This window comes from Xenopus laevis, chromosome 2L, assembly GCF_017654675.1.
Source record: "Xenopus laevis strain J_2021 chromosome 2L, Xenopus_laevis_v10.1, whole genome shotgun sequence".
Taxonomy (NCBI): domain Eukaryota; kingdom Metazoa; phylum Chordata; class Amphibia; order Anura; family Pipidae; genus Xenopus; species Xenopus laevis.
In genome coordinates this window covers 42,881,760-42,907,619 of record NC_054373.1, presented here as the reverse complement: position 1 = coordinate 42,907,619, position 25,860 = coordinate 42,881,760, and the positions used below count along the sequence as shown (strand labels likewise).

General features: G+C 39.2%; 1 protein-coding gene across 1 annotated transcript in view; it reads right to left on the bottom strand.

Moving 5' to 3' along the window:
* Positions 1 to 25,860, bottom strand: part of mtmr4.L (myotubularin related protein 4 L homeolog) — a gene marked incomplete at its 5' end in the record, with an annotated part of 39,767 nt that overhangs the window by 3,529 nt on the left and 10,378 nt on the right. Inside the window, 14 exon segments of the mRNA NM_001086804.1 lie at positions 820 to 1,864; positions 3,051 to 3,205; positions 4,027 to 4,197; positions 4,753 to 4,938; positions 5,013 to 5,208; positions 5,767 to 5,878; positions 6,605 to 6,730; positions 7,128 to 7,327; positions 9,209 to 9,322; positions 10,430 to 10,526; positions 12,247 to 12,413; positions 12,643 to 12,725; positions 13,834 to 13,950; positions 17,417 to 17,503. Coding sequence (NP_001080273.1) covers positions 820 to 1,864; positions 3,051 to 3,205; positions 4,027 to 4,197; positions 4,753 to 4,938; positions 5,013 to 5,208; positions 5,767 to 5,878; positions 6,605 to 6,730; positions 7,128 to 7,327; positions 9,209 to 9,322; positions 10,430 to 10,526; positions 12,247 to 12,413; positions 12,643 to 12,725; positions 13,834 to 13,950; positions 17,417 to 17,503 — 2,856 coding nt within the window.

Below are 25,860 nucleotides of genomic sequence, written 5' to 3'. Positions count from 1 at the left end.
GAATAAAGAGTATAAAGGATAAAAAAAGCAAAGTAGGGAAGAATAAAGAGTATTAAGAATAAAAAGAGTAAGGAAGGGAAGAATAAAGAGTATAAAGAATAAAAAGAGTAAGGAAGGGAAGAATAAAAAGAGTAAGGATGGGAAGAACAAAGAGTATAAAGAATAAAAAGAGTAAGGAAGGGAAGAATAAAGAGTATAAAGAATAAAAAGAGTAAGGAAGGGAAGAATAAAAAGAGTAAGGATGGGAAGAACAAAGAGTATAAAGAATAAAAAGAGTAAGGATGGGAAGAACAAAGAGTATAAAGAATAAAAAGAGTAAGGAAGGGAAGAACAAAGAGTATAAAGAATAAAAAGAGTAAGGAAGGGAAGAATAAAAAGAGTAAGGATGGGAAGAACAAAGAGTATAAAGAATAAAAAGAGTAAGGAAGGGAAGAATAAAGAGTATAAAGAATAAAAAGAGTAAGGAAGGGGGGAATAAAAAGAGCAAGGAAGGGAAGAATAAAAAGAGCAAGGAAGGGAAGAATAAAGAGTATTAAGAATAAAAAGAGTAAGGAAGGGAAGAATAAAGAGTATAAAGAATAAAAAGAGTAAGGAAGGGAAGAATAAAAAGTGTAAGGATGGGAAGAATAACGAGTATAAAGAATAAAAAGAGTAAGGAAGGGAAGAATAAAAAGAGTAAGGAAGGGAAGAATAAAAAGTGTAAGGATGGGAAGAATAAAGAGTATAAAGAATAAAAAGAGTAAGGAAGGGAAAAAAGTGTACTTGTACTAGCTGACCCTTCCTGACCTGCACAAGAAAAAAAATGATTGAAACACTCACAAAATCATCTTCATAGTCTGCTTCTGGTTCAGAAGGTGGTGCACAATACTGACGGATCTCCAGCTGGAGCTGCAATTCCCACACTTGCCGTCGAAGCAGATCTACTTCTTGTTTGTAACTTGCTTCCATTTGCCGGAGTCTCTGCTGTACCACATCACTGGGAATCGGCAAACCGTCATCATCCTGGTAAATGAGTGGAGCTGGGGATGGACATGCCAAGGGCAAGAATCTGCTGCCCTGCACCTGTTTTGTATGACAAGCCATCACACATCTGCAGCTTTTCGTAAAGGGCCCAGAGCAGTGAAAAGACGCAGGCAAGTTTCCAGTTAGTTTCATAGTATGTCTTCCATTCCTGCTGTGCTGACTCCTTGTAGAACAGTCATATGAGAGAGGGCGTCGCAGACCAACCTCACAGATAGGAACAGATCTCATCATCCCTGGTAAACTGTCCCAGTTGGATGTGCAGAAAGAGAATTCATCTCGCTGTGTTTGAAACACAGGCTTTTTGTCAGTCCTAGACAACTCAGTAGATAGTTTCATAGCTTTGCTAACATCTACACAGGACTTGTTTTGAACAGATCCATTTGTAACTAAGGCTGGAACTGGAAGGTGCTCGGAGGTCCCATTACTGTGGCTATTATCATCAGTGATTGTCCCTTCATTGCTCGGCACTGGTATAACAGAACTCTTCTCCAGTACAGATTTAAAATGATCACGTTTGCACTGTATGGAATCTGGTTTGGCGATTGATAAAATATTGTTAAGAGCATTTTGTTCATTATTATTTTGATTAGTAGCACTTCCTGAATCCTCGTTTTCATGGTCGGTGCTTTTGCTGTCATTTCCATCTTCTTCCTTGGGCTCAATTGATAAAGCCTGTTGCTGAATATCACAAATCTCAGTCTCATTGCCCTCCTTGCTGGAGCTGCATGACTCTAGGTTGCCCTGATGGTTATTAAGGTTGGGGTCACTAGAGGTGCGTGTCAGTAGTCCCCCGCTGTCACATGCAGTCAGAAGATTGTCCATTGATCGGGTTTTTGGTAACCTAAGGAAGACAATTTGCTTTGACATAAGTTCAGTTAGCAGCTTTCAATCCTAAAGGGTTTCTGGTTTCCAGATGACACAAAGGGGAAAATTCACAAAAGTGGAGAGAGCCCATTTTTGGAGTAAATGTGGTGGTAAAAATACTTGCTCCATATTTACAAACAGAAATCCTAAATTCCAACTCAACCGGCACTTTTCATTTTTTTAAAAACTACATTTTAAACAACATTTTCTCCCGACATTTTAAAAATGGAGTAAAGATCAGTTACTCTTCCCCATGTGTCAAAACAATTCTAAAATAACTTGCTCTGCTTTGGTTCAGCCAATCTTCATTTCATATCTCTTGTAGGTGCCCCATTGGGGAGTTATTAGCATATTAATAGGGATTCGCATTCTATAGGTCAGGGCACACATTTCTGTCTACCCCTATAGGTGTAAAATCCTCATTAACAAAACAAGTAAACACTGAATAAAAAATGTTTCTAATATAGTTAGTAAGCCAAAAATGTAATGTATAAAGGCTGGAGAGATTTGATGTGGAACATATCAGTCAGAACACTACTTCCTGCTTTTCAGCTCTCTTGGTTTACACTGACCAATCAGAGACTTGAGGGGGGGCACATGGGTCATATCTGTTGCTTTTGAATCTGAGCTGAATGCTGAGGATCAATTACAAACTCACTGAACCGAAATGTACCATGTGGCCCCCCTTCAAGTCGCTGACTAACTCAGAGTTATAGAGCTGAAAAGCAGGAAGTTGGATTCTGGCTGTTTTATTAGACATCTGTTCACTCCAGCCTTTATATATTACATTTTTGGCTAACTAACTATATAAGAAACATTTTTTATTTTGCACAGCTTATATATTTACACAGTTTTTATTTTCAGACTGAACTGTTCCTTTAAAGGACAAATTCACAAAAGTGGAGATTTGTGAATTTGGTGGGAAAGCCGTTATTTTTATCTTCACTATTATTCAGTCTCAATATCAGCACTTTTGTGAATTCCCCCCCATAGAGCTCAGGAGGTGGACCCATGTCCTTCCTCATATTACATAGTAAGCTGCTGCCATCACCAAAATGTTACACTGTGAGACTGTCTGCAACTGTTTAGGGCCAACATTGTTCAAAGTAGAAACTCGATTTTGTTTATGTAACCCCTTAATCTAACTTTAATGCTATCAGTACCTGACAAGGGATCTGGCATGAAACTGTAGTCCCTGGGAAGCAGGGGTAAGATACATTTCCATCCTATCATCCATAGGAGTACAAGGTGATGTTGCTGGCAGATACACAGCTGTCCAAAGTTGAAGAGCTCGAACATGACAAACAGGATGCAGAACCTAATAAATAAGAAGGGAAAGACGATTAATCTTTGCTGCTAGAACAAGGTTATGTTTACATTCTATGAGTAAAGAAAATATATAATACACTTCTGATTACAGTAAGGCAAAAGTGATAATGGTTTGTTAGCTCAAATATATATTGTAGGTACATTGCAATTCAGGCTTCAATGGACCTAAAATCAGTTCAGCACACTGCTCAACAAAGCAGATGCTTAGTCCATGAATATGCACCAAGGATGATCAATTGTTTTGTTCTGCCTTTGGTTTTGGGGATAACTGCACCATTCATATGTCTTGTTTCTTACATCATCCTTGTTTTAATATTACATTTATTAAAAGGCAAATGGCTCATTGTGCAAAGTAAAAAAAATGCAGTAAATTGCCAAATTTGATTTGCTTTCTCGTTAAGCACACTTGTAGGGAGCACACTAGCTGATGCAGCTTCCACTTGTGATGCAAGGGGCATGCATTGCATTTTTTTTTTTCCAACTTCAATTTATTTAGTTTTACAGATTTCAAGGATTTCAGACAATCAACACGAAAACATTGCCTGATATAAGAGAAGAGAAAAGAATAAAGTGTGAAAATAGAAAAGTAGAAGGTGTGTGTGTGGGGGGGGGAGTCATTTATTGTCCATTCTGCTGGTCGGGTACAGCTGCTTTCAGCTGCACTTTGGTTATCTGGTTTGACTGGGTGTTTTTTTTCTTTTTTGGATACAGTTCGTTTGTTTTGTTTCCATTCTTGAGGGGCATGCATTTAAACTGACATAGCCTACCCACATGCAGCCCCCTATATAACACCTTGTATCTTACACTCACCAGATCACTTCCAGGAATGTACAATAGGTTGTGAAAAATTTTGTTGCCAGTCCTAAGCAAGGACCAAACTGAGCAAGTTCTCTTGTAAATGTTGCGCATCTCTCGCTCGCACAAGTTGTTAGCAAGGAAGGTTCCATACAAGCATGAATATGTGTGTTGCACTAATTTCACCTGTAGAACAGAAAGGAGGCACAGTTATTGTAGGCCAGCTTTAAGGGCAGGGGCACACGGGCAGATTCAGGGAGAATTAGTCGCCTGGCGACTAATCACCTCTTCTTCGGGGCGACAATCTCCAGAACTGCCTTCCGCCTGCCATAATGAGAAAAGAAAGCCTAATCGCACTCTCTGTGCTTCAATTTCCGAAGCGCCACAAGTGCATTGCCGCAGGTGATTTTTCATTTTAGCAGGCGGAAGGCAGGGGGGAAGGCAGTTTGGGGAGATTGTTGCCCCAAAGAAGAGGCAATTAGTCGCCAGGCGACTAAATCTCCCCGTATCTGCCCATGTGCCCCTGCCCTGAAGGTCAAAAAAAGATTGGTCCCTGACTGAATGGTATTTGTAAGATGTATGGTGGCACATACTTTACATATACTGGCTCTACTTTTAGTGAGCTTAGTGCCTCAAAATTGCCAAAATGAAAAAGCACACTATTGTTGGTTACCTATAACATGGAGACATCTAACTACACTAGAATAAGAAATACTGCATATAATAAGTGTGTAACTTTACCAGAAAAGCATGGTTAAACTCAAAGTGACACGGGAACTGGAATAGCAGCTGGTGGATACAATCTAGCCACTGCAGGAAGACTGGGCATTGTTCATTTTGATCTTCTCTATTTTCCTGATGGCCGCATCGGTCGGCAAACTTATGACCGTAATCTAACCAATCCGTTTCAACCAATACCTGGAATCCCTAAAGCAGAAATGGATATTACAACAAACTGTACAGAGAGGAGGCAATGCAAAAATATCTAGTGCAATACTTACTTCTAAAGTTCGATAATAAGGATCCAGCAGTATCTTCGCCAGAGAAACAATCTGTGGTGTTCTGTCCCAGCCATCTGAGCAATGGACCAGCACAGGCCGCTCTTCCCTGTCCACTGCATTAGCCACAACCGTTGCTGCTTTCAACATGGCAGACAGGTGCTGTAGCCACTTTGTACTTTCCAATGCTGAGAGCCAGCTACAAAACATATAAAGTTTCACCACCTGTCAGGTAAGTGGCATCTTGAGAAAGAAAGATCATGACGATGGGATTAGTTGATGGAAGTTTAACAAATATATAAATATATGCTCAGGCCAAGGAAACAACATCAATCTGTTCCAAGGGAAAGCAATATAATCATTGACCAAGGATGTTGTTTGGGGCTTTGCACACCACACTTCCATGGCTCTCCAAGTCACTTGGGTTCTGTAAAGTAACTCAAATTTGCCATGGTGACAGAATCCATGAAAACTACAGCACCATGAGAACGGGAAGCATTAGATGGAGTGATATATATATATATATATATATATATATATATATATATATATATATATATATATATATGTTTATCTATATAGTACTTCTCTCATATGCTCTGATGGACATTTCTACTGTAGCCACAATCAAAACTTTGTGCGCTCTAGCCCCATAAAGACCTTAGAAGATAACACCCAACCAAAGTGCAGTGTAAAGGTAGCTGTTCCTTCATCTTAATTATGATTAACGGCATCTGTTCACTTTGTTCAGACTTACTTTCCTGGGTCTGGCACCTGGTTACACACAGCTCTAAGATATTGAAAGCTGTTCCGAATTGAGTGGATATTAGCCATCCCCATGAATGCCACTTCACAGTTTGGATAATATTCTGTAAAAGATAAATTAGGTAAAAAAAAAACCTGTTAAAATGAGTAAGTTAGTTTTAGTATGATTTAGGGTGGGTATTTTTTTCTTAAAAAAACTCTTAATATGCAGCTGGGTCACTGACACAAATGCTTTGAATATAGGGCTAGGCAGGTAAGTAAAAAAAAAAGGTATAAATAATAAAATCTATCCTTCATAATCAATTTGATGTTTGCCAAGATTTTCTATTAGCTGGTCACAATCTCAAATGAAAAAGCATAAGAATCTGCAACATTCTGTATACTTCCAGCATACTACAAGATAATATTGAGCGGACATTTTCATTTAAAGGAGAAGGAAAGCTTCCAAAGCAGTTTATTGGCAATAGATTGGCCACAATAGTGCAAGCTATAACACTATATTTATTCTGCAGAATGCTTTACGATACCCAAATAAACAGCTCTAGAAGCTCTCTCTGTTTGTGTAGGATAGCAGCTGCCATAATAGCTTGGTGTGACATCACTTCCTGCCTGAGTCTCTCCCTGCTCACTCATAGCTCTGGGCTCAGATTACAGCAGAGAGGGGGGAAAGGAGCAAACTGAGCATGCACAAGCCCTAGCCCTGGAAGTTAAAGCTGAAGGCAGGAGGAAGTCTGACACAGAAGCCCTTCTCCTTTAAGATACTATTACTTTTTGTACCAGTAGAAGTGTTAAAGAAAGGTAAACATGTTACAAATAGATCATCCACTTACCTTCACATTCGCATCCTCCTCCTTTTGCTCGGTTTGCCACAGCAGCTGTGTAAGACCTGGCATCTACTATGAGTAGCTTCTGAGGTACACCTCCACCTTCAACAGGGCAGGCTGTCAATGAAGAATCTAGAGAGGAGGGGGCAAAGTACACCAGTTTTACCTATTAAACAGTAAGGCCCAAGCTGTACACAAAAATGAACGCTGCTTATTTTTAATAAGCAGCCATAAACAGATAAGTGGGGCAGCAGTAGTTATCAGTTCTAAGTTGTAGTGTTGTGGTCTTAGATTTGATTCCTATCTTTACTGAGTTTGCATGTTCTCATCATGTCTGTGTGGGTTTCCTCTGGGTCCTCCGCTTTCCTCCTGCACTTTAAGTAGCTTCTAATTAAATTGACCCTAGTGTGTGTGAATGTAATAGGGATCTTAGCCTGTATGCTCCACTGGGGCAGGAACGGATGTGAATGATGTATGAACTCTGCTGAATATGCTGGTGCTATATAAATAATGAACAAATAAAAATTACCAAAGTCGGTGTCTGAGTTGTCACTTCCATCATTGTTGCCTTTGTTAGAGGGGTTTCCATTAGGCATACGTACAGCTGGATTGAGTGCACAGGCTTTCGCAATAGAAGTTACAAGATATTCGTCGTCTGCATTGCGCCAGCCCCACCAGCTAATCTCAGGCTGACTGCACCGTGCAATCACTGCTCCTGTGCGTGTATGCCTAACGTCGGAAGAAATAGGATCAAAAACACATTGTGAAGACAAGAACTGATTGTAGGTTAATGTCACATGTGCGGTTTTCTCCGGCGGGTGGAACTACATCCACCAATAAATGGATCTTTTAGGTACATGTAACACAGCTATACATACAGGGACAGATCAAAATGGGAGTTTAGAACTTAATAAATAAAAACTTACCCACATACTATGCATTCCTATGGTATTTTTAGAATCCTATTCTTTCTTTCCAACTCTCACCCATTGATAAATATAATTATACAAATCCCATAGGAATGAATAGAATGTGGGTGAGATCTGCCCCTCTATGTATGGCTGTATTACATGTACATAAAAGACCCATTTCTTGAACCCCCCAACCATAGCTTAATAATAATACATTTTTATAAATCTGCCCCAGAGAGTCAGCACCACCGAAAATCTTATGCACTTTAAACAGTGTCCCATTTAATTTATTCTAACTTTGGTTATACATAAGAAAGGGCAATTGAAATAGGTGACTCGTTTTCTAAGTCAGTTTCTGGGTTGCACTACTGACTTTTAGGCTTAATCTTGTTCCCAATAGAAAAAGAGATCCAGCTATAATTGTTTGCTATCCAGAGGCAATAAACAAAACAATTGCAAGGTTCTCGTCTCTGAATTATATGGTAATAAGCTACAAGCCTCTGAGGGTTGTTACAGATATACCTAGAACATATAGAGATACTCATATTGATGTTGGAGGTCTCCAGCTTTTTTTTTTTTTGGTAACACAAACAATATAAAGAAAGACGTTCCAAGTTGCATGATATAAGTAGTGAGGATAGCTCACAAAGTAGTCAAACAAAGCTCACAAATGTGCCCCATTGCACATTGATATCAGTATTTTGTATAAATAAAATAAGGCTGTTGCATTAAAATATAAATTTTTAAGTAGCCCTCATTACACACATGGGATATCTGATCCACTGACATACAGTTAGGTCCATAAATATTTGGACAGAGACAACTATTTTCTAATTTTGGTTTTGTACATTACCACAATGAATTTAAAATGAAACAACTCAGACGCAGTGGAACTGTAGACTTTCAGCTTTAATATGGGCCTAACTGTATGTGCAGAGGCTGCCTAAAGAAGCTTACAAATATCTAGTACTGCATCATATTGTCCTAAATGTGACAAAACTAATGTGTCCCTTTTCCATTATCTATGAACTTGTCCAAAGATTAATCTATTTTGGAGGGAAGTCACTAGCAATAACAAAAGGAAGTAATTCCAAAGAGTCTTTTAGGCTTATTTGGTCTCCTTATTTTAAGATCTGTAACTCCAATACTAGTGGTCAAATAATTTGGTTTCTTCAATTGTAAAATGAAGGTTTGTTGGATACTCTGACATTCCAGTTGATAATGGGCTTTTTCTTTCTTTTCTTTTTATTGCATTTAAATCCAGTGGCTTAGTTAATTTTAGTTAGTTTTTTTTCCGTTTTTCTATATTTCTCCATTGAATGTTATAAATCTTTGATAATAACATGCTATTGTGTTGAATGCAGCATATTTTCTTTATCTGCATAATATTTGCTGTCATTTTGATTTCATTTGTTTAATGTGAAAATCAAATCAAATATTTCAAACTAAACATAATGGTTGGACTTAAGAGACTACAAACCAATCCTCATTTCCAAAGAAAAAGTGTGCTCCCTTACACCTCACAAATTCAACCATAACATTTGGAAGTGAAGGCTGAAACAGGTGATTGTTTCTAAAGGTTTAGGCGCTGCATCATGATAATGAAAATGTTAAACGGCAGCAAATTCCATATGAATCAAGGCTACGCATTATAAAACATTACATCCAAATGTGGCCCAGAAATTAGCTGCATTCTCACCTGTACACAACAACAGGGATGCGTTTCCAGGATCTGAAGGTAGCAACATTCTCTAATTCCTTATCAGTGATCCAGACTGGTACAAGAAGTTTCTGAGGATAGCTTTGGCAGAGCCTGTGAAGGAAGAGAGTTAAATAAATGGGCTTGGACCCCTTTACAGAGTTACAGATATTTACTGTAGCAAAGTTGCTTCTACCTCAAAATGAAGCAGAGGCAGAATAAAAGATTAGGGTAGCCAGTAGCTATAAGTGTGACTGTGTTCTGTTAAAGCCACCGAAATCAAAGGTGCCATAATAAACATGTGCCAGTTGCAGCTTCTGCTGTAAGGGTAAGGGCAGACGCGAAGATTCTGGGAGATTTCGTCGCCCGGTGATAAATTGGCTAAATCGCCAGCGGGATGGCACTCTGAGTGCTTCGTTTTCTGAAGTTTCCTCATGAGACAACTTCGGGTGACTTCGGAAAACAAAGCGCACCGATTGCCATCCCGCCGGCAATTTAAATTCTAGCCATTGGGAGGCAGTTCGGGGAGATTAGTCGCCCCCAAAGAAGAGGAGATTTGTCACTGGGTGACTAATCTCCCCGAATCTGTGTGTGTCTCTGTCCTCAGAACAAACAGCAGTGCTCAAGTAACTATGTCTGATTCCCCCAGGTATACACCATGCAATCATCCTGTGCTGGAGGATGAGCAAATCCTTGGACAGGCAGGAGACACTTATCTGAACACAGCATACTATCCACCTGTTAGAGCAGAGACTTAAAGGTCCTTTCAGGGGACTGGACTATTAAGAACTGTTAGAGGAAGGTTGTAGGGAAGCTGCACGGGAGAATCTGTATACATGTTTTACAAGTAAAAGTGATGAACTTCAGTAACTACAAGGAAACCCTAAACGAGTCTGCTGTTAATATAATACATTGACCAATGAGCAAGGAACAGAATTGTGCCTATTCAGGCATATCTAAGACATGGGAGATGCAATCTCTTTTCTATTTTTAATTGTGTTTATTAGCATATTAAATAAACAGCATAAGCAAAAATTGACATATTAAATCTTGTGAGTTAACAGAATAAAATAAAAGATATTAACATGTCAGACTAGTGGGAGATGCAATCTCACACACTGTCTGTATCTAAATATCATAGCAAATCTTACAGTACAGTGCCTTGCATATAACAACATACAGTTTTTATTTAAAAAAGTCAATTGCATTTCTGTTCCTTACTTGTAGTTGTTGTTGATCTCAGACACTCTCCAGGCATTTTGCAGGTCAAAACCCATGCGTTTCAGTTCTATCTGAAATCGGGACTTCACGTGGTCTCCTAAAACAAAAATGCACAAAAACATTATTGGATGTGCATAGAATGTAAATGAAAAAGCAGCGCTTTGCAGGAATCTTAGCATGACTCAGCCTTCTGCAAGCCACCCATCCCACCTCACTACTCCTACACTACAGCAATTGTACAGTCTGCTGGCTTGCAAATAAGAGACAAATATTAGCATTGGGGTTGAGGTTAGGGTCTATGTACTACATTGGTAAGCCATACTGTGCTGCCTGGCTTACCCTCAACCCCACCCACTTATGTTATGTTCTTTCTGTCAAATTATGCTCAGATATATATATATATATATATATATATATATATATATATATATATATATATATATATATATATATATATATATAAACAAAAAAGTCCAAACTTCGTTTAAATATATGAATTGGTGTGGACTAAGTCACAGATTGACACATTGGGATAACATTCCACTCCATTTTGTATGGATATATATATGCAAACAATAAGATAACTGTCCCAAATAAGGCATGCACTCACAGGTCTTATCAAAGGTGAAAAAAATTGTGTTCATTCAGCACTTTGAAAAAGGCTAGAGGGCTAGCCAAAACTTTAGCAGTTTTTTGCTGAATAAACACCATTTTTTCACCTTTGATAAGGCCTGTGAGTGCTTGCCTTATTTGGGACAGTTATCTTATGGTTTGCATTTTGCACCCAGGCACGCTTAACCACGTGCTGTGCAGGGTTCAAGCAAGTTTTCGAGTGAATATATATATGTATATATATATATATATATATATATGTATGTATATATGTATATATGTATGTATATATATATATATATATATATATATATATATATATATATATATATATATATATATATATACATATATATATATATATATATATATATATATATATATATATATATATACACACACACACATATATATATATATATATATATATATACACACATATATATATAATATATATACACACATACATATATATATACACACATACATATATATATATACAATTTTTTTTTCCATCTAAAGCCCCACAAATTTATCTTACGGCACCGCACCTTTCCTTCAGTCAGGAGAGCCACTGGCTCTTTTCATTAGCCCTCTGGGAGTCACCAATTACATGGAGGAACATGTAATATCCACTTGCACACATCAGAATACATACATCTACTGTGTAATCTGTGCATTTCTCCTTTTTCAGATTAAATGGCTCCTCCCATAGCTACACAGCAGTTTATGTGTATAAACTAAAGTGGTCTTTCTAGCAGGAACACACCAGTTTTACCAGAGCAAGGCAACAATACATTATATTTTAATTACTTTCAAGGAACTGTAATGCCAAACCTGAGAGTCTATGGAGGGCTGCTTTGGTGTCATGTTTTCAGGATCTAAAATTACCTGAAATAGTCACATTGCCCTAAGAAATTAAATGGGCCGAGAAAAAAATCTACACTCTCATATTAAACAGTTACATTAGTAACAGAGAATTCTAAAAGTACATCAGATGGTTAGGTAATTTTTTCCTACATACGTGCAACTCAAATCAGCAGGAACACAGACATCTCTGACTAATGGACGTGTATGTCTGCCACTAATTTAATATGTTCCCATTAAGAGGTTACCCAAGATTCAAACCCATGACGTCAGCTCCTCCTGTACATCACTAATTCGTATTTTAGTATTTTAGCACTATAGCTATAAATTAAAATTACCAGGACGACAAAGGTGTATCAGGGGCTCCTCCTCGTCTGTGCAAACCCCCTGGCACCAGGCATGATAGGCAAATGCAAAAAGATCTTCTTGTTTTGCCGGACGCAATGTCGCTCTGCTTAGTCGCTTTAGCCATTCCTGGCATTGCTTAAACGTGGAAAAGTGGCACCTAGCAAAACAATGTGCACAGCAGAAATGTTTTGTTTACTGTTAGAATGATGAGCTTAACATTCCTCTACATACATGTGAAAGTAAATAGTGCAATATGTTGTAGGAAAATAGGATGTTTACAAGTGTACACAACACATCACAGTATGGCCAACACTGCAGTTGCTACAATGGTGAGAGAAATAAAGAGTTTTATTTTTTACTGGGCACCCATCATGTTGTACTAGTACCTGACTACTTTAGAATCCTTGCATATTATCTGCAGCTGGAACATGTCCCGACTCTCCACTGCCTCAATCATCCTTAAAGGTACCTGCAAAGACATTAATTTTTCCTCAGCTGGACAGAACAATGTTTGAAACCGTAATAGTTGTAGATTAAGCCCGCTACTGCCCGTGAGACTTTATGAAATCCCAGAGGACATGACATGGGGATTAATAAAATGATTTTAGATTGACAAGATAATCTTGAGTCAGTCATATCCACAACCTCTATCTAGGTGGATCAAATGGCCAGTGTGCAGTTAGGCCAAGGAGGGTTCTGGAAACAAAACCAATGGAACTCTTGTAGAAAGCAGACGGCACACAGGGAGATTCTAAGCATCTGTCATCTGAGTGTTTTCCAGCACATCAAGTAGCAGATAAAATTCTTTAAATTGTCCGAAGGAAATCTCCTGCACTGCAGATACATAGGAATGAATGGTGGGGATAATTCAAAAGCCTTTATAGCTTTCTCTTTAAATACAACTCTCACAATGTATACATAATGTAACACAGTACAGAGCAAATGGAATATCTATTGTAACACTTGAGTCTGCGATTATATAGGGCCTTCGAAACTGGAATAATCGTTGCACTTATTAGCAGTGTCACGGTGACTGTCACCAGTGTCCAGTTTAAAGGGCATGTAAAGGCAAAAAAATAAAATCCCATTTTTACTTTCTTTAATGAAAAAGAAACCTATCTCCAATATACTTTAATTAAAAAATGTTTACCTTCTTATGAAACCTGACTGTTTGCAGTGAAATTCTCCCTTCATTTAATGCTGTGGATAGGAATTGTCAGATGGTCCCTAAATGCTGAGCAGGGGAAACAATCATACTTATGAACAGCAGGGGGAGCCCCCTCCTTACTTCCTAGCCATGCAGAACTCAAGCAGCTTTATGACGATCCCTAAGCAGCCCAGACCACACTGAGCATGTGCACAGTCTTAGTCTTGCAAAGATGTTTATCAAAGTAACAAGATGGTGACCCCGGTAGCCGACTTTAAAAGCATAAATTATTTGTTTGATTAGGCTTGTGGTGCAGTAAGTTCATGTTTATATTTAGTAAACAAAATACAGCATTTCTAGCCTTTTTCTATTTTAGACTTTACATGCCCTTTAAGATGAGAATTTGTGTATTTTGCTTGTCATGACTTACATTGACGACAGAATCTTTAAACTTGATGTGCAAACGGTAATTAGAGATTGCTATGACTGCATCATTTGCGCTTCCTAAATATTCCACTCCTTCGCCCGGCAGCACTGGGAATGGTACCTGCAGAAAAAGACATTTCTTGTTGAAAAGTGGTGAATAGCAATATTATTTTCATGCCATAAATACCCACTTTAACATTTCTGGCAGCTCAGGAAAAATCCTGTTTGCAATTGTAAGCCAATCTCTTGGCTTTAGGAAACAGTAAATGTAAAGTTATATAATTTATAGGTTAGACTTGTATGATTGCTACAAGCAGATAATCCTCATAAAGCCAAGTTAGTTATTTTGACTATCCCATGGCCAAGATTATCAAACAGGTGGACCATTTGCAAATTCAGTCATTTATACAATATGACAAATTTAGGAGTCAGATCCAGTTTGGTCTATAAAGCTGTGAGCAAATACAGTCCAGTCCAGAACTCTAATTTAAATTAAATACTTGTGTCTTTATCAGAACAGCAGTAAAAGTAATGCTCTTTGAAATGCATAAACAAACTGAGCAGAATAGATAGTGCAGGGGAATGAACTCACAATAGTAAACAACAGTGTCTGAGTAGAAATTTTCACTGAAGTTAATGATTTGAAAAGTAACTGATTTAAGAAATGTGACATTGTAACAGTGTATATTCAACCATAAACAAAAGCAGATGAAATGTTCTTTGCATTCATGCCTGTAATATAACATTCCCTTTTACTTTCAAAATACATTTAGCAGCATTGCTGTGGCTCGACCCAATGCACATGCACAGACTGTCTTTTTTTGTTGTTTAATTTCAATGGATGTCCATCGTCACATGGGAATGATCTCACAACTCTGTTTACACCAATCATTCTTAAGCTGCTCATACATATGGACATCTGCTCGTTTGGTGAGGTTGTGGACCATAACGAGGAAAAAATATGGGGTCGGATCGAGGACAGCATCAACGATCCAACAGGATCTTTTAGCCCGGCCAATCGACATCTGGCTGACTTTCGGCAAGATATCAACCAGAGAAGCCCGTCGGAGGGCCCCATACACTGGGCAAAACAGATTAGTCTGCAGATTATATCTGCCCATGTATGGGGGCCTTTAGACAGCCACAGAAGTCAACAAGAAACCTCTGGAAGAGGTCACCTTGGCAAAACATTGTGATATGAACTGTTACGGTTTATATCACATGGTTTTATTTTATATTTACATACATTTAGTAACTTAGTTTGCTTTACATACGGACAATGATGGTAAGAGGATGCTAAATCCAAGTGGCACACTATCACTAAAGCAAACAACTTTGTGTTGGGCCAATCTGTCTCGCAGAAATATTCGCAAAACACACCAAAGTCAAAGGGCGTTTTTTTCGCGGCAACTTTTTCCAAGCCACACAACTTTACTGATTTTAACAAATAAACAAAAGAAATTTTGATCAGATCATATTGATCTTCCTCAGGGAGGAAAAAAACTTGAGGAAGATCACTGTGATGCGATCGAAACGTTGTTTATTAAAATCAGTTACTCTGAGTCTGTTGAGTGTGATTTTTTTTGTTATTTTGTACACGTTTTACCTGCACCCAGGCAGCTGTGTTTTTGTTTGGCAAGTGCTCCTCAATGTTAGATAGATAGATAGATAGATAGATAGATAGATAGATAGATAGATAGATAGGCAAGTCTATTAGATTATCTGTCTCATAAAATCCATGTTACAAGATCAAATGCATCCAATTTTTTTAAGGTGTCAGATGCTGAAGCTTTGACTTTCCCCAGAATATCAGATAATTCTACATGCTTTCAGAATGGCAGTAATCTATCAGAGGACACTGGGAGAGAACCAAGGAACACCGTGTACAATTACATTGCTAACCAAAGCACAGTCTATTCATCTTTCACCCGCAGAGATCTGCTTTGAGAAGAGATCAAAATGAATCACAGAAACATACCTCAATTTCTTAATGGGAGATATTGTGCCTGTACCTTCCACACACGTATTAAAACCTGTAGCTTTTTAAAATTACAAAAGACCAAAGCAGTGAACAGACACGTTAAAAATCCTATTGTCAGATATTTTGTGTCTGTTTCTTCATACGCTGCTCTGTTGGTATAGCCAGCAGCAAAGGGCCCTGACATCCATACAACAAAAGCCTGCATTCTAATCATGGTGCTGCCTAGAGACTAGGAATGCAGCATAGAATCTGGCTATTATGTTTGACATCCAGTCACTCCAGTCTTTATAAATTACATTTTTGACTAATTAGCTATATTAGAAACATTTTTTAATTTGCGCAGCCTGTCCATTTACCCAGTTTTTATTTTTACACGGAACAATTCCTTTATGGCTAACAGTTCAAGGACCCCGGTTGCTGGGCCAAATTTTGCTAGGAGTCGCTTAGGTCCCAAACAGAAAATACTTACTAGTATCACTTGATACACCTAACTCAGGTTAAGAAATGTTGCCATTGTTTAGATACGCATCCAAAATAAGAAAACAAGATTGGTACAAGGAATAAAGTCATCCCCATTTTAGACGGGCCATGCAACTAGTGTACAGTAAAAGTCCGCCAGGAACATGAAAAATAAACTGGGTCTCAAAAAAGGACCAGATATACAGGAATGTTAATTGGCTCCTAATAAAACTGGGCAGCCAGTTTTAGTTCCTATATAGTGGTATTTTAAGCCAAATTCAACAATAATTTTTTTTTAGAGTAAAACAGATTGCTTAAAGGAACAGTTCAGTGTGAAAATAAAAACTGGGTAAATAGATAGGCTGTGCAAAATAAAAAAACATTTCTAATATAGTTAGTTAGCCAAAAATGTAATGTATAAAGGCTGGAGTGACTGGATGTCAAACATAATAGCCAGAACACAACTTCCTGCTTTTCAGCTCTCTAACTCTGAGTTAGTCAGCGACTTGAAGGGGGGCCACATGGGTCACATCTGTTCAGTGAGTTTGCAATTGATCCTCAGCATTCAGCTCAGATTCAAAAGCAACAGGTATGACCCATGTGGCAATTGTTAACAATGCGGTAATTGCGGAGCTCACCCAGTGTGTCCCGTCTCTCAGCCGACCGCTGCTCTTGTGATACGCCAGTCACTTCCAACCTGGCTCCAACATACACACAAGAACCCCCCTTGCGGAGCACTGATTGGAACAATCCAGGAGACAGACTAATGTGATATCAATCAGGCTTTATTTCAACGCTTAAAATTACATGGAACGGAGAGATATGTGAGTCTCTCTAACGCGTTTCGTACCCATATGGCCCCCCCTCAAGTCACTGATTGGTTACTGCTTGGTAACCAGGGTAATCAGTCAGTGCAAGCCAAGAGAGCTGAAAAGCAGGAAGTAGTGTTCTGGCTATTATGTTAGACATCCAATCACTCCAGCCTTTATGTATTATATTTTTGGCTAACTAACTATATTAGAAACATTTTGTTTTTTGCACAGCTATTTACCCAGTTTTTATTTTTATACTTAACAATTCCTTTAAAAACTAATGGGTTCTTTTAAATACATGACCAATAGTTTTATTTTCCAAATACAATGCTTACCTGCAGTTTTTCCTCCTCCTTTACAAGTTCCCTTGGTGGAAAGAGATCCTTGGCCTGAATGTATTCTAGACTAGGGGGCTCATCACCCTGAAGGAAAACAAAGCAGACAATGCAATCCAAAGGCTTGATATACAATTACTGATATTGATGTTTTGAAATATATGTGACATTTAAGAGCTTCACCAATGAAGCTATTACAAGCAGCATTCTATAAATCCTCATAAGAGCTATGCAAAATATAACCCCCATCCTTTTAAAGGGGTTGTTCACCTTCCAAACACTTTTTTTCAGATTGTTCCCCAGAAATAATGACTTTTTCCAATTACTTTCCATTTTTATTTTTTACCATTTTTTCAAAATCTTAGTTTATATTGTTCCTGTTTCTGGTGTTTCAGCCAGGCATCTCAGTAATTCAGGTGCAGACGCTAAACTGTTACAATTTTGCACCATTATAAATTTAGAAATAAAGACTTTTTTTTAACTACTACTCCATTTTTTACCGTTTTTTAAAAATCAAAGTTTAATGTCCCTGTCTCTGGTGTTTAATTCTGGCAGCTCAGTAACTCAGGAGAAGATTCTAAACTGTTACAATTTTGCAACATTAAGTTGATACATTTCTCACCAGCATCTCTAAATTATTTGCAACTATTGTATCAATTCGAACAGCTGCCTTTAATGAAACTCAAGGATTCTGCTCAGCAGGGACAAAGATAAGAAATGTATCAATTTAGAAAAATTGAGGGTCGGCGACCCCCCTCCCAGAGCTGCTTTATAAGGTGAAAAATTAAACTTTACACTTCAATAGAATTAGAATAACGGTCACACAGAAAATAGAAAGTAATTGGAAAAAGTCTTTATTCCTAATGAACTATCTGAAACCAACTGAACTGAAAAAAATGTTGGAAGGCGAACAATCCCTTTTAAAGGTACAGTATGTAAAGTACAAGCCCTATACAGCTGCAGTTGACTATAGGTATATATATATACGGCCCTTTGGAACCATGTTAAAGGGGATGTCCACCTTTGGATAAAAGTCTGAAACTGAACAGCCCAGGAAATGTAAAACATTTTTCTAACTTATGTTTGTTTTTAAATGGTAGCATTACCAAGACATGTAGCACTGAGGAAACCTCTGATTCCCTGTCCAGCTTGATATACGGGTTGTGCCCCCTGCAGGGGGCCTGGAAAAAATAAATACACAGCACTATTGCACATGTGCCCACCTTCTGGTTAATTAGCATATCAGCGATACATTTGGCTGGCACAATTGAGGTAATCAGATCAATAACATGCAAATTAAACAGCATGGGCACTAGCACTGGATCGTCAAACTTACTACTTGGTCATCCTCTGAGTTCTCCATCACAAGCATGGGTACAGTGTCAGTTTAGGGGGGGGGACAGAGGGACTTTTTGGGGTCGTTGCAGCCCTGAGGCAGCCTTTCAGAAGCCCACGCCCTTTGCACCCGACGCTTACATTGCCGAGTGTTGGAGAGGTTTGCATCACAGTTGTACCTTCTGCACTAGAAGAGCTGAGATTTTGATGTAAACATTGGAATTTTTGCTCTTAAAAGTTAGTTAAAGGGGAACTCTGCCTTCCAAACCAAAATTTGATAAAGAGGCCCACATAACACAGAAACCCTTAATAGGCTATATGGCTAGACAGGTGGCTGCTGATAGCAAATAACAGAGTTCAACCAGCTCAGCAAAGTAGTCAGACTGTTCAGCAGGAGAGCAGGGGACTAGGCTGAGGGAACTGTTCCAAACCATTAAAAATGTTGAAAAATCTGCATATTTTTTAAGTGTTGTATATTGCAAAGTTGCTTGAAATTATGTTTACTTTTCAAAAAGGTTAAGTTATGTTTTTGTGGAGTTCCCCATTAACAAGATCAGCTTTTGGCCACCCCTGTTAACCTGCGGGCTGCTGCCACCTCACCTTGCCTCACTGCACCATCACCCCTGGAAACAGATATTACTTAATTAGAGAAATATTTTTTAATGGCATGGGCTGTTCACTTTCAAGTGCTTGACCCGTTTGCTAAATGACTGGAGGTCAAATAAATATAAATCCATTAGCTCAGGACTTCATTTTAATATAATTAACACTCACATATACAGTTTAAAATATAAACTGAAAATCAAGTAAAGCACTGCATTAGCTTAATGTATTAAAAAAAGTTTAAATGAGTGACCTAGTTTTGAGAAAAGGGTGGATGGAGGTGGGGTGGGATGTTTGTTAACTGCCTCCATTTTTTTATCAAAAATAAGCACCTGCTTTGAGGACCTTGAAGGCAACATCCAAGGGGTTGGAGAGCAACATGTTTCTCTCGAGCTCCTGGTTGGGGATCACTGAGCTAGATGTTCAGTTGGATTGCAATGTATAAATAATATATAACATATAAAGCTGCGTTGAACCATCAAAACCCAGGCTGTTTCTAACTTTAAAAAAACAAAGAGGGTCAGATTTATAATATTGTGCAAAAGGCCTTGACATATAAACTTAACTGTATCAGAAGTGAGGGGCAGCATTGCATTTAATCTAGGGAGAGCACATAGTGTACACAGTGCTACACAAACTCATACCTCATATATCCATAGTTGCTGAAAATGTAGATCATAATTATGATTATGTATAACAGAATGTTTAACCATTACAGGCACTCCACAATATACCCTTGGGCGACGGCTTTCCATGAGATTGTTTCTAACTGCTGAAATGCTTTTCAATATCTGAGCTAAAGAAATGTATGAATGAAATGAGAGCAAGCGATGTAATTCCACATTACAAGCCAAAGGGAGAGGCAGTTGTCTGGTAATGCAGAAAGGGAGCATAGAAGAGAAAATCAGGGGTGTAGCAGTGTCTCCTGACATAACAAAAGAAAGGGCAAGTAACAGAGCGGTGGGAGGATATAGGAAAAATAAAGAACAAGGATTGTACTAATCTTATTCTGTATCTCCATTGTGTGCCTGGAGACGGCCCAGCAGGTAAGGCAGAAATAGCCCAGTAATGCTCTGCAGGGAGTACACAGACACAATATCATCTCCAAGCAGGGTTTCCCCAGCAAGGGAGTGGCTTACAGGGAATTACCATGGCACACTATTGAAGAATAAACAAATGGTCAGTATAGCGCACAGATATCCATATATCCACTGCTGAACTTTGACTGCTAGACTCCTCCCTTTAACCTAAGCTTCCCTGTGGATTCTGGGAGGTGAAGTTCAGGGATGCCCACAACACAGGTGTGCCTTGAGCTGTCTCTCTGTTCAGTTAAAAACAACACTTGTATTTATTTCCTTGTGATCCTAGGAACTTGCACCTGAGCTGGGTGACTCTCATGCAATAAATGAAAGATGCCCCCCCCCCAGGCCCAGAGGCTACTGTGAGAGATGCCTGACAGGACTCACGTGTTACACAGCTGCTCTGGTACTGACACAGTGAAGTGAGGACAAGAGAAGAACAGAAGGCACGACTATCAATACAATGAGCTGGAATCAACTATAAACTACAATCCCATTGCCTGATAGACTATAAAGGATGCGGTTAACCCCCCATGTCCCAAGCTTTGTGCCCAGCAGATATATTTGTACAACTCTCTGTATAATAAGCCGTGAAGGATGCCGGGACAAAACTAGGACTGGGTGCCACTGGCAAAAGCCTCCCCCGCCCTTTGGTTGTTCCCATCCCGCCCTATGGCTCGTATGGACTCACGAAGCAGCTGAGCACCGAGCAGTGAGGGCGGCGCGGCGGGGACTGACTCATGCTGACAGGAGCTCACTCATGCTGACAGGCACCGCAGCTCGCACTCAAGGGCTGGGACGGTGTCACCATCGCGTCTTGTTCGGCCCGAGCCAGCTCACTGCGGCCGCTCCATCTCCCAGGCACAAGGGAGGGGCAGGTGTTCCAGCTGCCTGTGATCCCTCCTCCCCTGGCACACGCCCCCTCCCATCTGCCGGCTATAAGCAGCTCCCTCACCCACGGCAGACAAACAGCACAGTAGCACATACACAGGCTGACGCTCACATGGGAAACCTCTGCTGCACGGCCGTCACCACAGCAAGGTCACCTGGCCTAGTCCATATCCAAAAACAGCGCCCCGCGGCATGTACTGGAAGATTGTCCTAACACGGACACCGTATCGCCCCTGTCTGCACACACTGTACGGAAATAGCACAATGCAATAAAAATAGCATCTTGGGATGCCAGGGGCCCAACAGAAAACCTTAGGCTGAGGGCCCACTTTCCAAACTATTATTCCTCCTCAACCTCTTTATTCTCCTAGTCTTTTATCTCTACTTACTATACTCAATTCCTCCATTAGTAAGCTTCTTAAAGAAATAAGGAATGGCCAAGAAATAGGCCAAATGGTTAGAAGCAAGAGGCCCACTGACACCTGGGCCCACCGGGAGTTTTCCTGGTATCCCTGTGGGCCAGTCCGACACTGCTTGACTTTATTCTATATATACCAATATCACATACACAAGTGCCATTGATAGCTAACATACACTACTCTCGCTGCTTCTTACCATTATACATGTGGAAGTCAGGCATTTGTAAACTAGAACATTATAATAGACAAGAGCCATGTGAGCAGTAACAGGCACAGACCATTACTCTATTGGTTCTCTCAACCACACTTGCTTTATATGGAGCTCATGATAACCAGTATCCTTAGATTTTACATTATTCCCTACGGGAAAAAGGAAATCTATTTTATTTCCAAGAAAACTAAGCTTTTTTTATATTTATACCCCTCAAACAATGTAGGTCTCTATACAAATATATTGCATACAACTACTCATTTGTAAAACCCTCCTTCATGTAAATAAACCATCTTCATCATAATAATATACTATATTAGTAGTATGTGCCATTGGGTAATCATAAATAGAAAACTGTTATTTAAAAAAAAAATAAGGGCTGCCCCTTGGGATCGTATGAATCACGGTGCATACAAACAAACCAAACATGTTAGGTCACATGAGCCAATTAACAGACAGAGTTCTGTCTTTTGCTTCCATACTTTTTCCTGTTACAGTTAGAGTTGTAGTATTTCTGGTCAGGTGATCTCTGAGGCAGCACACAGACCATCACACAATGGGGGTTGAAGGCAAGAGATGTAAAAGGACAATATTTACTTAAATATATATTCCAGTTTGATAAGATTCTTTAATATGCCACTTAATTTGATATAAACTGTTGCTCAAGTATTCATTTTGGGGGTATAGTTTTCCTTTAAATCAACTCATTTTTTAGACAGAGTAAATTTATTTTCGGAACAAAAAAATCCAACTGAATTGGAAAGCCCCATGTCTACCAAAGGCACCATATCCAATATATATAGTTTTAGGGAGATTCCCGACTTGTATAGGTCAAAACAACAGCAGCTGTACAACTACTACATTTTCAAAACAACACTCCAGAAATAAGCATCATTTGGACATCAAGGGCAAAGCAGCTGACCCCAAGGCACCATATATTTTTGCAAAGTACACATTCTGATGATTCCAAAATGGGTAAATATGCCCTTCTACTCCAAACTGACCCCTGGACTTAGAGATGGGCCAAAACTAGGGGAAGGCAGGATGAAGAGGTTTGTGTCCAGCCCCCCAACATTGAACAATAGCATGTTCCTCTTCTGCCTACACCTAGTTCCAGTCCTGCTAAGATTGCATTTTAAAGCATAATCTTCTGCACAAAGATCAAATATCCTAAATCCGAACACCACGGGTCTTCTGAATAGTGCCATATCTAATATGCCTAGGATTACCAAATTTCATGGAATGTAGAGACCCCAAAATGAAAATACTGCATACAAATGTTCATAAATGACAATTTGGCTGCTGCAGAAAATCCAATCCAATTTTGCAACATTAAGTGTTGATACATTTATTATCAGCATTTCTGGAATATTAGCAACTATTGTATCAATTTTAACAGCTGCCTTTAATGAAACCCAGAGATTCTACTCAGCAGGGACAAAAAAGAAATGTATCAACTAAATGTATCAATTAAGAACAGTTTACACTGGGTTGACAACTCCCCAAGAGCTGCTTTAGAATGTGAAAAATTGAACTTTACACTTCAATATTAGAAAAATGGTCACACATAGAAAATGGAAAGTAATTGGAAAAAGTCTATTGTTAGTGAACTCTCTGAAACCAACTGAACTGAAAAAAGCCCCTTTAAGCAGAAAAATCAAGGGGCCACCCCTAAAGCTGCCGCCCTAGGTGCAGGTCCTCTAGTGCCAATATGGTAAATACACCCCTGGTAGGGAGAATGGGCCCCTGGACAACAGGGATCATCTCAGGGGCCCATGGCTTCACTTTCCCATATGTGGCAGGCAAATAGTTAAATGAATGCAGAGAAAATGTTCCCTTTCAGATATGTATAAAGATGTGGTTGGCTAATGTATCATAACTCACAGTGTAAAAAAACAGCGGACATTTGGATCAATATAGTTATTAGCAAACCCATTGCATTTCTTCATGCCAGAACCAGTTTGACTGCCTGCCAATGAAAGAAAGCATCAGTACGGCATTGTCAGTGCTTTCTCAGTAACCCTGCAGCTTTGCACTTTCCAATGGAAATACAAACAGTGAAGATGTTAAATCATTTAAAAGAAAAGCAAGAAACACTGATGTATACATCTGCTAACCAAATAAGTGACAGCCCATTCTTCACTGAAAAATATTTCATCAGTCACTGATGTTAAGCCTTTGAATAAAATAGAACTAATATATGCCTGCCACTGATTGGCTGTTTATTCTAGGAGCGCCACAAGTCTGACGCAACATCATTTACAACATAAAAATAAATCTTAAAGGGACAGTTCATCTTTAGATTAACTTGTATTAATGATGTACAGAGTGATATTATGAGACAATTTTTTTCAACTCCCAGAAAAATAATAATATCAAGGGCTAAGGTATGCATCATTTTAATTGCTGCTCCTTGTTGCAGTGGATCAAACTGTGGGTAGCAACAATCAAAACGCAAGTCAATGGAAAGCATTTGGGGTTGACTAGCAGTATTTTGAGCTCAGTAACCAGTAGGTTCAGTAAAAATACTAAGGCATATCTTCGAAAAAGGAGGCTTGGCAAAGGTGAATGTTGCCAGGTCGCAATAAAAGATGCTCACTTGTCCCCCTAGACTCGATCATTTTATGACAGTTGCCTTGAATTGTATCCAGTTCTGAACTTCTTGGGTTTAAGTTGGACTCCATATGCCTTCATTATAAACCACCACAAGTGGGGGGTGGGTTTGGTCATGGCTCTATGTACCATACAGGCACCAGAGGGGGAGGGGGGTTGCCCTCAGGTGCCAATATGGTAAATAAATAAGTCAGTTGCAGGATATTTGCTGATAAATCCAGTGGCAAAAATGAGGGGGAGTCGGGGGGTACTACTTGTTCCTCTGTGATTGGCACAGCAGGATCACTTGCTCGTCTGGGCAGGAAAGGACTGAGTTTTAGTGCCTAGGGGCATCACCAGACCAAAAAAACAGTCCTGGGTACAGTCTGGCAAAAACTGTCGTAAAACACCCCAGAATTAAGAAGTCCAACTAAACAGATGGAAAATTTTTGGGGAGGACATCATTAGGTGCTCACACTAGGTGGTGGACAGTATATGAATAACACCTTAGAGAAAAGGGAGTGAGTGCACTTTGAATCCAAGTCGTAAACATATACAAGGATAATGAGGTTTATCTGTTTGTATATGTAGTAAACAATTTAAGCAGTATAAAGCGAACAGAAAAGTTTCCTGGAAGGCAGCGACATATGACTAGTAGACTTCAAAGCTGGTTTATCACCCATTGTTATTTCTTAAACTGCTTTCATATCTAACCATTTATTTTCCAAGCTGGAATGAAAGAATTGTCAAAGCAGTTAAAGCCATTCTGCCAAATGGACACAGGTATAAATTCCACTATACAGGTGTAGTTCATTAATAAAGGACAACCAAATGCTTATATGCTGGGAGTTGCAATATGTTAGAAGCCCACCCAGTGTATTCAGTGTTGGACTGGCCCACCGAGATACCAGGAAAACTCCCGGTGGGCCAAGGTGTCAGTGGGCCCTCCTGCTTCTAAACATTTGGCTTATTTCATGGCCATTCCCTATTTCTATGAGAATAAAGAGGCTAAATAGATGGAATTACAGTATATGTTATAGTATGGAAAGAAAAGAGAATAGGAGAATAGAGGTTGACTAAGTAAAGGAAGAAAATAATACTTAGAGTGAGCCCCTTGTCTAAAGGTGTTTGGGTGGGCCCCTGGTCTAAGGGTTTTTGGTGGGCCCCTGGTGTCCCAGTCCGACACTGAGTGTATTAAATCCCTATCTTGTTCCTCCATGCCTGTGCTTCTATATGGGGGAAAAAAGCAACGACCTGTTGATCTTTCGATTTCCCAAACAGGATAATAAGCTAGCGATTTCATGCACTGGGGGT